The sequence below is a fragment of the Marmota flaviventris genome, chromosome 17, assembly GCF_047511675.1.
Source record: "Marmota flaviventris isolate mMarFla1 chromosome 17, mMarFla1.hap1, whole genome shotgun sequence".
In the NCBI taxonomy this organism is placed as follows: Eukaryota; Metazoa; Chordata; class Mammalia; order Rodentia; family Sciuridae; genus Marmota; species Marmota flaviventris.
The window spans coordinates 16,559,330-16,573,189 of NC_092514.1; the positions used below are offsets into that span (position 1 = coordinate 16,559,330).

At 38.5% G+C, this 13,860-nt stretch overlaps 1 protein-coding gene across 5 annotated transcripts in view; it reads right to left on the minus strand.

Annotated features, from left to right (window-relative positions):
• The window catches only part of Specc1 (sperm antigen with calponin homology and coiled-coil domains 1), a 269,979-nt gene that overhangs the window by 68,538 nt on the left and 187,581 nt on the right, over window positions 1-13,860 (minus strand). For all 5 annotated transcript variants that reach the window (XM_071603067.1, XM_071603066.1, XM_071603065.1 and 2 more), the window contains 4 exons: window positions 12,314-12,414; window positions 9,493-9,574; window positions 6,626-6,782; window positions 2,251-2,353 (listed from right to left, as the gene is read on the minus strand). In XM_071603067.1, the coding sequence (XP_071459168.1) occupies window positions 2,251-2,353; window positions 6,626-6,782; window positions 9,493-9,574; window positions 12,314-12,414 (443 nt within the window). The remainder of the gene's footprint in view (window positions 1-2,250; window positions 2,354-6,625; window positions 6,783-9,492; window positions 9,575-12,313; window positions 12,415-13,860) is intronic.

Below are 13,860 nucleotides of genomic sequence, written 5' to 3' on the forward strand. Positions count from 1 at the left end.
TCAAGACCTGAAGAGAAGACAGTCTTCAACCAAGCTGGAAAGTCCCTTACCAAGTCTCGTGATCACCAGGATGGCTATCTTTAACTACTAAAAATGGGAAGACTCAGGGTGATTTCTACCTTGAAAAGTTTATATCTTGGATAGATGAATATCAAAGAGTATAATGAAATGAAACCAAAAGGTATAAAAAGAAAAAGAGGGGATTTGTGAGAATTAGAAAGCCTGATGGTCCATTTTCAGAATATAGTGTTTAGCTTTAATTGGATCCAACTATAGCCCTTCCCTTTTGCTCCTCATAATTCTAAAATTAGTTGATCATAGAGATTGTAACCCTGAACTCCTCTAATCAGAGTGAAGGGTGGTGCTGCACGGGGTTAGAGATATGAATCAGTGACTGCCTAGGTGTGCTTGCTAGCCAGGTTCCCATAGCATGGCCTTCTGTTAGAAGTAAGGGTTAGCCTTGCCCACCCACTTTCAAGCACATGTTTGATTTCTTGTGGCACCTCATTATTTCTAACATCACCGAAACAGTGAAAATTCAAGCCACATGCAAGATGGACTTGCCAAACTTCCATATGATATAAAAAAATTATATCTTGAATATATAAAGAATTCCTTAAAGCAGTAAGGAAAAGAAAGAAAATGATTTTTAAAATAGCCAAGGGCTGAGTATACAGTTCAGAAGAAGAGAGAGTTATTAGTATGCATAAGGCTCTGAGTTTAATTTCTAGCACCAAAATAATAAAAGTGGGCAAAGGACCTGAATAAGTACATCCTCAAAGAGACTATCCAAATGGTCGATCAGCACATCAAAAAATTCTCAATCCTATTAGCCCAAAGGAAAATACAAATCAAAACCACAAAAAAAAAAAAATACGTTTACCCAAAGACCGAGAGTAAAGAGATTAAGGACAAGCCAGCATGGTGGCATACCCTTGTAATCCCAGCAGCTCAGGAGGATCACAAGTTCAAAAGCAGCCTCAGCAGAAGCGAGGTGCTAAGCAACTCAGTGAGACCCTGTCTCTAGATAATATACAAAATAGGGCTGGGGATGTGGCTGCATGGTTGAGTTAAAAAAAAAAAAAAAAAAAAAAAGACTAAAAACAATACTAAGAATTGGTGAGAATGTTGAGAAACATATCTTTGTAAAGCTGGTTGGGTGTAAACTACTTCAGAAGTCTGCTTGGCACTATCTGCTTTACTTGGATATAAGCATACTGTATGGCCCAGTAATTCCATTCCCAAGTGGGATAAGAACATACATATTCTAAGAGTTCACGTACAAAAGCATACCTGTACTATTTATAATAACTAGAAATGACTTAGTTGTCTAACAACAACAGAATGAATAAATAATAATCATACCACAGGTTACTAAATGATGAAGAAAGTAAACAAATTATAGCTATTTGCAACAATATGGACAAATTGTACTAACAAAACTGTGTGGGAAAAAAACAGACATCAAATATTACAATATTTTTGTTCCATTTATATGATATGCAGGCAAATCTAACTTAGTATTTGGGATACATACATTTATAGAAAACTATAAGCGAAATTGAGGTCCACAGGTATTTTAGGGTATTGTGAGGGATCATGGTTGGAAAGTCATATGAAAGGTGGCAACTGTCAATGCTGAGTTTCTGGACAGGAACACTGATGACATGGCTTTTGCTTCATTTGTAAACTTTATATCAATGCACTTTTTTCTTTGTGTGTGATATTTCATAATTAAAAAAAAAAACTACGTCAGGTATTCTTGCCCTATATGAACTTCAGAGACAATAAACACTGTCTTAGTAAACCAAGATTCTTACTAAAATAAATGCGAGCATTCTTAAAACCACAGAAAAAAATTTTAGAAAAATTCTGGAGGACAACATCTTGGGGTCTTTGTGTGAATTAGGAGGATGCTTTACCAAAAACTGTGTCTGAGGAGAATAAGCCTGTCAGGTGTACTGGGGAGGGGAGCTTATGCCCCCTGCAAGCAAAGAGAAGGGTTCCCTCCCCACAGGAAATGCAGCTCTCTGCATTCAGGAATACGGTCTGCAGGGAAGTCTGAAGATGGGCTTCCCACTGCCTCTGTTAGGCCTTTGTGCAATGCACAAATATCACTCTCCCTGGCAGTCCTGCCTGGGAAGAGAGAATGGTGACAATCATATGACAACTGGACCACTAAGTATATGCATACATGGAACATATCCTGGAACAGGACCACTACCACCCATGTATGTTACTGTTCCTTACCGCATAGCCTTCTGTCTTCTTCTGGCACCATTTCAGTAGTGCGTTGCGCTTGGAGCCGCCGTATTCACGAGCCAGGGCTGCTAGAGGGTCTCTTCGTTCCACACTTGTTAGAAAGAAGAACACATAGTAAGGAGAAGATATTGGCTTTTAAAACCCTCAAATATACAAGAAACAAGTAACTAGATTAGAAAAAAACAAAAGCCTAGGTTTATCCAGAGGGACTCCAAAGAGATAACTAAATTAGTCACATTTAATAATATATCTTATGTCTCATTAAATTAAAAAAAGCCTAAATCATGCTTCTTGACAATCCTAAATCTGGGGAGAGTTTAATTCTGTTTTAAAAATCCATCCATCTATGTATCTATAAACCTATTTATTTAAATATTTAAAACATATTTATTGGGTACTGGGGATTGAACTCAGGGGCACTCCACCACTGAGCCACATCCCCAGCCCAATTTTATATTTTATTTAGAGACAGGGTCTCACTGAGTTGCTTAAGGCCTTGCTTTTGCTGAGGCTGGCTTTGAACTTGTGATCCTCCTTCCTCAGCTTTCTGGGCCGCTGGGGTTACAGGTGTGCGCCACTGTGCCCGGCTCTTCTTATTTATTTAATGAAGCACAATATAATTTGAATTAAAGACCCTTATACATAACATAAAAAACAGATCTGAAGACCACACCTATATCTAAGCAATGTGTAAAAGGTAATGTGTAAAAAAAGAAGGGCATACTAAAAACACCAGATCTGCAGCTTATGGGAGGTAATAGGAGTAGAGAGGGAGGAGAAATAAGTAAGATAAAATGAAATGACTCCAAAACTGGGGTTTTGCACACACTGAAGTGATACTCAATTCTGTGTACCTGATGTAGCCAATGTCAAGGTGACTTTGCTAATACCTTAGCATCCCGTGACCAAAGGCTTAGATGCCCCATCCTTGATTTTCTAACAACTTTGACATTAATTTTCATGCTAACCCAAATTTCAAATATTAAATTTCAAATATTAAATATTCCATCATAAAATGCAAAATAGGGCCAGGGTGTTGGCTTAGTGGTAACTAAACTCACTTAGTAGTAACTAAACTGAGAAACATCATTACATTTTTAGTTAGCCTAAGACCCTCTTAGACTTGATTCTTCTCCCTGCTTAACACAGACCTATAAATAAAATACAAAATAGGACTGGGGTGTTGCTTAGTGGCCTAATGCCCGAATTCAATCCCTGATACACCCTCCCCCCCCAAAAAAAAGAAGTTATTTATCTTTCATTTAGCTGACCTTTGTTGGGGGAACTCACACTTTGTGGATGGCTCCTATACTTCTGTACATTAATAAATTTTGTATGTTTTTTTTTTTCCTGTTAATCTATTGCCAGTTTATTTGATAGACTAAAATTATTAAACCTTCAGGGGAAGGTTGAAACTTTCCTACAGTATCCATTCAATATTTAATAAAAATCTTTTAAAATGATCTTTAAAAATGGAATAGGATGATCCTAGACTTTAGCAATATGAACCAAGGTAGAGATATTTTGGGAAAAACAGTTCAAATGTTAATTCAATTTTTTTTTGTGTACATTTTGATGAATGCTTTTCTGTACCTGATATATCTATGAAGTCACGCCTGTAAGTTTCTTTGGTCAGTGTTACTATTAACTACAAAGCTCTAGTGACCATGTCTAGCATTATGTTACCCCTCAAAACTGAGCTTCTGTGCCAGGCATGGTAGCATACACCTGTAATTCCAGCTACTCAAGAACCTCAGACAGGGGCTGAAGATATAGCTTAGTTGATAGAGTGCTTGCCTTGCATACACAAAGTCCTGGGTTCAATTCCTAGCATCACAAAAAAAAAAAAAAAAAAAACCAAAAAACAAAACAAACAAACAAAAGAACTTCAGACAGGAGGATTCCAAGTTCAAGGCCGATCTCAGCAACTTAAGTGAGATCCTGTCTCAAAATAAAAAAACAGAAAGGGCTGGGCAAATAGCTCAGCAGTAGAGTGTCTCTGGATTCAATCACTACTACCATAACAAGAAAACAAAAACAAAAACTGAGCTTCTGCACTTTGCACATTAGAAAGGACAGAAATGAGGGGCTGGGGTTGTGGCTCAGCGGTAGAGCGCTCACCTAGCACATGCGAGGCCCTGGATTAGATCCTCAGCACCACATAAAAATAAATAAATAAAATAAAGGTATTGTGTCCAACTACAACTAAAAAAAAAAAAAAAAGAAAGAAAGGACAGAAATGATGAAAGCTTGTAAAAGTTTCTGTATAAATATAAGACTAAAGCATTCAACAAACATTCTTTCTTTAAAACATAAGTTATCTAAATATGATCCCTTCCCCAAATTTAATAATTCAGGTTGAGAACTTCTAAAGTAAGTACTTGCTATTGTCACTGTCATGGGTTAATCTCAATGACATGAATATAAAATTTAAATAAAAAATTAATTTTACTAATTTAACCTTTCATGAGAAAGGTATAATGTAAACAGTATACTAATGTACACATAGCATTTTGAATGCATTTATGATACTAGTTTGAGAAGTGCACTAATTCTGGTCCTTAAAACCTATCTTGATTTTCTTAAATCTCTGCAAATAAACAGGACAATATATAATATTTAGGGATTGAAATTAAACCCTTAAAACAAATGATTTCATCTACTTGGGTCCAAATATAGTCTATTCCCAAAGATTCAAAATTGGCACTTATTCGGACTTTCATAAATCCCTTTCCATATTGATGATTATAATATTTATTATAAGTTGCTATACTAGACAGTTTTATATATTCATCTATCTACCAATTCATAAGTATATACTGAGTGAAATGCTGTGTATATCACAGAATGCAAGGGCCTGGGAAAGATACCAAAGACAAAATATCTACTATTCCCTAAATTATAACCATCCTGTGGACAAGGGCAAAGACTATGCAAGTTATTCACACTACAAAGCAGCGTACTCAAATGAATGTAAGACACCAAAGTCAGAGAAGGGGAACGTCAATGCTACCAAGGTGGTTAGTACAACTTCATGGAAAGTTTGAATTTGAAGAAGTAGCAGTATTTAGGAGTATAAAAGGACAAAAGGAAAGCATTTCAATCTAGCAAATAAATAAAGATCTAGAATCAGAAATGTTCGTGTTATATTGCAAAGGCAGGAAGTTAGGTAGGCTTGGAAAGAGGGGAAAAACTGGGCCATTCTAGCTGGTAAGTGGGGGTGGCACTAACTTGTGGCTTAGCTAAAAAACAAGGAGTGTGGATGACAAAGTAATGGGAGTTTCTGAGAGGTCTGCAGCGGGATGTACTCAGTGCTTCCGAAAAATAGCATGGAGAAGCAGGGAAGTCATAAGGGATACAGGAAGCAGCTGAAGGAGGTTTACTGGAGTCTAGGTGATCAGAAGCACCAAAGGGGAGGAGGTGGCAGAGGTATGGGAGAGAGAACAGACTACTGATAACCATCTTGCCAGGCTCAACATTATCTCCCTCTCTCACTAGAGCTTTAACATTCTTGCTAATGTTCCTTTAAACACTGATCTCAAAAATGCCTTTCTAATGCTTATTATATGCCACTGTGTTCTGATTAATCTGCCTTAAAGAGCAGGTCTGATCTTAACCACTATTCAAAAACAAAAACAAAAGCCCACAGACTTAGTGGTTCTCCACGGCTGTATCAAAATATGTAGGAACCTTTTCCTTGCCAATGAGGACTGTTTGCAACAGGCCTGCGACTTGCCTTTTCAGAGATTAACATCCTAGTCATCCATCTACCACTGAACCCTTGACAGAAAGCTGCTGTACACATGTCAGGGTCCCTGCCCTGAGAAGCCCAGGTTCTAGTTCCACATCTTGCTCATGATAGCACATTGCACATCCTGGCAGAATTTTCACATCTCTCTAGACTTCCTGATCCAATTAACAACCCCCACCCCCAGCACTGTGCCTATCTTTTTCTTTTTTTTTTTTTTGGCAGCCCTTCATTTCGCATAGCACAATATAGTATCTACTGTCCCTCTAATTTTTGACTCATTGAAGGCAGGTACTGTCTTTTTTTGTTGTTTGTGTGTGGTATTGAGGATTGAAGCCAGGGCGGGGGCTCTACCCCACCAAGCTCCAATTCCAGCCCTTTTTAAAAATTTTTTGAGAAAGGGTCTCTCCAAGTGGCCAAGATTTGCCTCGAGTGTTTGATCCTCAGCCTCCCAGGTAGCTGACATTAAACATGTGCCACTGAACCTGACTCAGGAACTGTAGCTTAATAACTTTCACTCAAGAGGTATATACATAAGTAAATTGTCCATGGGGGATAAAACAGAAGGAAGATAGTCCAGTGTTTTCTGATTTCTCATTGTTTAAAATATGGTACCTGAGTTTGCTTGGTGGTTTCAACCCCCCGGTGGAGGCGCTCAGCAGTCTGGTACTCCCGAAGCCCAGGGAAGGGGGTCTGCTCAGTGATTCCAATGAGGGACTCTTTCTGAGGTAAGGGTCTGGCTTCAGGTCCTCAGCTCTTCCCTTCAGAAGATCTGTGTGAACAACAACATTATCACCTATATTTGAAGAGGAGAAATCTGACAGGTCATCATACTTTTCTCCACTGAGCCACATCCCCATCCCTATTTTGTATTTATTTAGAGACAGGGTCTCACTGAGTTGCTCAGCACCTCGACATTGCTGAGGCTGGCTTTGAACTTGTAATCCTCAGCCTCCCGAGCTGCTGGGATTACAGGTATGAGCCACTGTGCCCGGCATCATACTTATTCTTAAGTACAATTCTTATTTTATTCTCAAGTACAAATATACAAACACTCACACACATATATATATACACATACCCATGAAATTTTTTCTCCTGAAGTAACAAAAATACAAACAGGGACATGGTATTTGCTAATGATGCTTTAGGCAGTACCAACTACATAAACTACAGGATCTAGATGCCAAATTACCCTCTTGGTAAAAGATGATTATTAATTTAAAAATGACTTTATCAGAGCATTTAAGCAAAGTATGGGCCCTTCTAACAGGCTGTGCAACTACTCAGTTTGGATGCCGTGACCCTGTCCCTGTCCCCAAAGAACGTATTTTATTTTATTTAGTAGGCACCAGAAAGAATGAGCTGGCAGAAAAATGCCTCATGATTATCAGCTCACAGTCAACAGCAGAGAAAAATCTTGAGGACCAAGAATGATAACTTATAATTTTATAAGAAAAAAGTTATTCTAATCACAAGGTCTGGTTCACCAAAAATTTAGCAAAAATCATCCTTTTAAACATTCCAAATACTGTCATATTAGTCTGGGTCGAAACAGGTCCTCAAGTGGGCTGAATCCACCAGATAATCCTTAAAGCACCATAAAAGTAGAGAACAGGAGAAAAATTTTGAGAATGATTTATATTGATAGAGGAAATGACCTCAGAGAATCAAGTTCAAAGCTACAGGACAGGCCAGTGAGCAGGCTGAGCCCTGTGGTTGCTTCCTGTGGACCTACATATAGTTATAGAAGAAAACAATACTTCTACAGCTAATAGCCATCAATTATGGGTAGTGAAGTTGGGAGTGAGGCTAATTAGCTCTAAATACCCGAGAAAAATAGTGTTTACATCACTAAAGAGAACAACAAAAACAGCACATTAATCCCTGTTTCTGTAGCTTCTGATGACCTCAATGTTGACAAGCAATTTCTGGAAATGACTAAAAGAAAACAGTTTTCACTGTGTAATCCTTTCTTTATTATAGTAAATAATATTCCCATAGACAGGTGCCTGGTGGTAGATGAGGTGGGGAGGGTTGCCAATGAGCTATTTACTCCCAGCAATAGTTGTGGTCTCAACTTCGATATTTATCTTGTCAATCAAAAGGATGGTTTCTCTAGACCAATAGGAAACTTTGAAGCTGGTGGGACGTAGAGAAGAGGATACATATACTATTGTTCAAAGCTCACCTACCAAGTATATTTAAAAATGGTTAAGATGGTGAATTTTATGTTATGCATTTTTTACTACAATTTTCGAAAAAGCAAACCAAACACTATGCATATAATTAAGTTATTCCCTATTTTATGTTATGTAATAAGTTATGCAGTTTTGAAAATCAGGCAGGTTTTCAATCTTCTGTTTTGGCTTTCTCCCTCCCATGGGGCTCAAACTTTAAGGTGAGGCTAATACTCATTTACCATTTTGAAAATTCTGTGATTCTAAAAATGATACTAAGTCAACTGTGCTTATGCTCTATACGCCGAAGAACAAAAGTTTGATGACAGCATATCTGTTTACAATATAGCTTACTAAGTATGTTAAGCCCATTATTGAGAGCTATTGCTCAGGGGGAAAGATTCTTTTCAAAATATTACTGCTTATTCACAGTGCACCTGGCCACCCAAAAGCTCTGATGGAAATGTACAATGCAATTAATGTTGTTTTCATGCCTGCTAACAGAGCATCCACTCTGCAGCCATGGATCAAGGAGTAATTTCAAATCTTATTATTTGAACAATACATTTCATAAGGGTATAACTGCCATAGGTGATGATTTTAACAGTAAGAAGTGGATTATACACGGGGGATATCTTTTTTTTTTTTTTTTTGGTGTTGCTGGGGTTTGAACCAGGGCCTTGTGCATGTGAGGCAAGCACTCTACCAACCGAGCTATATCCCCAGCTAGACAGTAATATTTTAAGAGGCATATTTTAAGAATCGTGGAAACCATAGGCAAATTCAAAATAAGATAGATTTTAAAATTTTATTTGTTTATTTACTTATGTTAAAGAGTAGAAGAGAGACTGGGGTTGTAGCTCAGTGGTATATCACTTGCCGTGCATGCATAAGGTACTAGGTTCGAATCTCAGCACCAAAAAAATAAATAAATGAAGATATTGCGTCCATCTACAACTAAAAAAAAATTTTTTTAAATAGAAGATATTCTTTTGAGAATCAGTGTACATATCTTTGCAGACGTATATAAACGTATGTATGTACATATACATATATGTGTAATAGAAAACAACAACCAAGTTTGGCATTTCTCTTTGGGTCCATGCATGTTGAGACACCCTTTTGTCTCAGGGCTGCACAACTGGATATAACATCCACAAATGTCTACATGCAGTGCTGGAAATCAGTTGAAAAAAACTGATACCGATTAATTTCCTACATTCAGTTTCATGAAAAGGCAAGCAGAAAAGTCAGCCCCACAAAAAAGTAGGTCAAAAGAACTTCATGTTTAAGGTAATTTACCTGAGAGGGGAAGGTCTGGAAGATCTAAGCGCTGAGTCACACCTTTGTTGGCTGGCCTCAAGCTGCTGTAAGTCGAATGCCTCTATCAAAACAAAAGGGCACAACAGTACAGGTGAGCTTGTGACATAACAAACTCAACAGTAACAGGGCTGGGGGTGTGGCTAGGTGGTAGAGCACTTGCCTAGCATGCATGAGGCACTGAGTTTGATCCTAAGCACCACATAAAAAATAAAATAAAATATTATATAATTAAAAAAATATTAAAAAACCCACAATACATCAAGATGACTTATAAATAGGTAAAAGATCAATAACTCAAAAGAAAAACAGATAAAGCATACGTGATCACACACATTCAAAAGATACAAAATGGAGCTGGGGCTGGGGCTCAGTGGTACAGCACTTGCCTCGCAAGTGTGAGGCACTGGGTTCGATCCTCAGCACCACATAAAAAACAAATTAATACACATTAGATTGGATAGAGAGAAAGGATGGGAGAGGAGGGGAGGAGTAGGGAGGATAGGAAGGGCAGCAGAATAGAATAGACAATATGATTGATGTATGTACATTCCATGTATTATATGTCAAAATACATTCTGCTGTCATGTATGACTAAAAAAAAATAAAAATAAATTAATAAACAAAAATATGTGTCCATCTCAACTAAAAAATATTTTAAAAGATATAAAATGACCTATAAATATATGAAGTGCTCAACCTTACCAATAAACAAAGTAAAATAAGATAACACAGTTCATTTACTCAAATCCTCAAAATGTATAAAGGGTGTCAAAATTCTGGGAAAATAGCACTTTAAATAAGTGAGTGGAGCGCAAATTTCAAGGTAATATATCAAAATTTTCATGTGCCAAGAAAGAGCAAATCCATTTCCTTTTCTAGTAATTCATTTTCTATTAATCAGAACAAATTTGGGTCTCAGAATTGGCTCACTGAACTTCATTCTAGTCCCTTTGTAGGGTGACTCACTGAATTACATGAGACTGAAAAGCTAAAGGGTATATTTTTCAAACTCCCTCAAAGTTTGGTTCACCCAGTGATCTACCTAGCTTTTGTCAAACAGGCCCATTCTCAGAAGACCTGAAAGGGGCAAGGGAGGGTAAATGTGCCCTTCTGCGGCTTTTGCTGGCAACCATGGCTTGGAGGCATACTGCCTGTCTCTGGCAGGGATGGAGGTTCTGGTGTGTGATCCCATAACTTCATGGTATTATGAAGGAGGGGGTAGAGCTTGTGTTCTGCTGGCATGAACTGCACCTGCAGCAGTATGGTCCTGAAGCCGGTCCTAGATCCTGGCAAAAATGGGGGTCCTAGGCCAGCACTTAGTGAAAGAATTCCTGATTCTGGCAGAAATAAAAGATTCTTTTTTTTTTTTTTTTTTTTAAGTTATTTTTGTCTTGTTACTCGACACTAAACCCAGGGGTACTTAAGCACGGAACCACATCCCTTTTTAATTTTTATTTTGAGATATGACCTTGCTAAGTTGCTGAGGCTGGCTTTGTGATCCTCCTGCTTCTCCCTAGTCATCAGAATTACAGGCATACACCACTACACCCAGCTGCAGAAGATTCTTTGATGGGCCAACTTGAGATGTTTTGAGAACCTTTCCTAGAAGCTCAGAGAGACTAGAACCTTCTCCTCCAGTCCTTTCAGCATCAAAACCCCTGAATCACTCTAGCTTAACTAGCGAAAGTGATTTCTGATATTTGCAAATGAATGAATCCTAATACACTCTTACATAAAAATAGTTCCTTAGGAGGTCAAAAATTTGTACAAGGACCTTCACTGTACTGCTTTTATAATAAGGTAAATCCAAAACAATCTAAACATCCACCTGAAGGATATGGTTACCTACATGTCCTCCCACCCCACCCTAAACTCCTCCCATTACTTGGCCCTGCCTGCCAAGAGGGCCCTCCAAAAGTAACTAGCTCCTCCAATGATCTGGCTCTGCTTAGGCCCCCAGACTCTCGAGGTGGCCCACTGCCATTTTCCCCCCAAAAATGTGCTCCTCCAGTGCTGAATGAAGCATTGCCAGTCCATGGGGTCTTCTCCTTTTTTTTTTTTGTATTCTCTTTCATGTGCTTTCATCATCAATAGAAGAGTAGCTAAATAAACCACTGCATGTAATGTAGCCTTTAAAAAGGATGAATTATTTCTCCACATATTGACATATAAAAACATATTCCTTCATTTGTTGAACAAATATTTATTGGGTTTTTACTGTGATATGACTATTATGCCAGTCATTGTTCTAAACAAGAGACCTAATAGCAAGCAAAGTCTCAAAATCCCTGTCCTTATCACGAGTTCAAAACCAGTCTCAGCAACTTAGTGAGGCCCTAAGCAATTCAGGGAGACTCTGTCTCTAAATAAGGTATAAAAAAAAAGTTGGAGAGGGGCTGGGCTGTAGCTCAGTGGCAGAACACTTGCCTAGCCTGAGTGAGGCACTGGGTTTGAACCTTAACACCACCTAAAAATAAAAACCAAACATAATAAAGGCAAGCTATTCATCTATACAACTACCAAAAAAAAAAAAAAAGGGGGTAGGGGAGCTGGGGATGTGGCTCAGTGATTAAGCACCCTCTGGGTTCAATCCCCAGTAAGAGAAAAAAAAAAAAAATTCCTGTCCTCACAGAATCTATGCTCCACATTAAAGTGAAATGAGTGTCAGAATAATATGTAATCCCATTTGTAAAGCGAACACACTGTCTTCTCCCCCCCATCCCACAGAGATATATGTAAATAAGAACATCTAGGATACACAACATGCCATAAACAGTGGTTGTTTGGGACCTTCTAATACCTGCATGGGAGAGACAGCAGCTGCTGGAGTGGTCCTTACTGGTATTCCACTTAGGGGACTTCTGGGAGTCTTATGGACAGAAATATTCTGTCCAGTTCCACCTAACAAGGAAAGAGATTGAAATATACATGTTTGTTCCAGATCAAAAATCACAAATAATAGTTCTCAATTTGTTGTTACTTTTTTGGTGACTTCAATATTCCATGATGTTCAGTGCACTATCCTTTTCTCTAGAGTGAATTGGGGAAATGTGAGGGGAAAAGCTAACCAAGTGGGAGTTGGTCTTGGATATAGGATAAATGAGGAAAAAGAAAATGTCTATGTAATAAGGTTCCTCTAGGAGGAAAGGAACAGGAAAGCCCATACACAAATCATTAACTGTTGATTCATTTCCTATCTGTGCTGTCTGACTCACAGTAAATATCAATAGTCTTATTCAAACACAGGAACAGGAACTACACCTGGAGGCTACCTGGTGGAAATGTACCTGGAGAAAGCTGCAGTTGTCTGGAGACAACTCTTTTGTTCCCAGAAGTGGGAAAACTGAAAGATGGGAGGGTAAACCCAGATGGATGTTATTGGAAGACCATAGCCTTGGGGCTGTTTTCACATAGATTTTGCTCTATGCTCTACCAGAACCATATATATAAGCTCCTAAATTAGCACACCAAAATAGGTTTTTCTGCTAACAGGCCTCTTCGTGAATAATGGGAGTTCTATTTCTTCTCTATTAAATAAATACTGCTCTGTTTATTCTTCTTATCTATGATTGTCTATGGATTTTATTCTTGAAAATTTACGAGACAAGAACCCAGAGAAAACTGGTGAAGTGGGGAATCTAGTCTCATCTCAAAACTTCAGTTTCAATGAGGCTTTCCTATCTTTGAATATGTATAGCCTAATATGTGAGGCCAGTTTAGCTGCAAACTATTTCAGCAGAGACAATCAAGTATATCCTAGGATTAGTAATTCCAAGCCTCCAATACAATGCATATTTGTTATAGTCAGGGAAGAAAGATCGTTTCTGAGGAGAGATGCACATTCTGTTTCTTCAATTTAATGAACTCTGTATATTACATATATATGGTCTGAATGTGTATTTTTCTCATATACATAAGTGAAGCCAGAATTAGGCAGTCAGTATAGATAGGTAAATCGAGTCAGATCAATCAAGGAGGCCAATTTTGAGTGAGTCAGGAAAGCTGGAGATTGTCCTCTGAGGGATTGAAAAGTTAATTCCTCCATAGCCCTTCCTCCATCCTTACCAAGAACCTGCCCCTGTTGCCAAGATAACCAGTCCTAGGAATTGTCCCTCCCTACAGGGAGCTATAAAGTTGTTAATTAATGTGTCAGGAGCTGCACCATCCTGCCCTTCCCCCTTCGGCCTACCTGTTTCCCACCTTTTGGCTATCCCACCGAGCATTCCAGGGCCTAGTCACATACATGGGATGGAGAAAGGTAAGGGGAAGAGGGCAGGAGAACAAAGGAAGCAGAACGCCTGGCTTTTTGGGATACCAGGTACAGCCCCCTCTCCCTCCCAGGAAAAG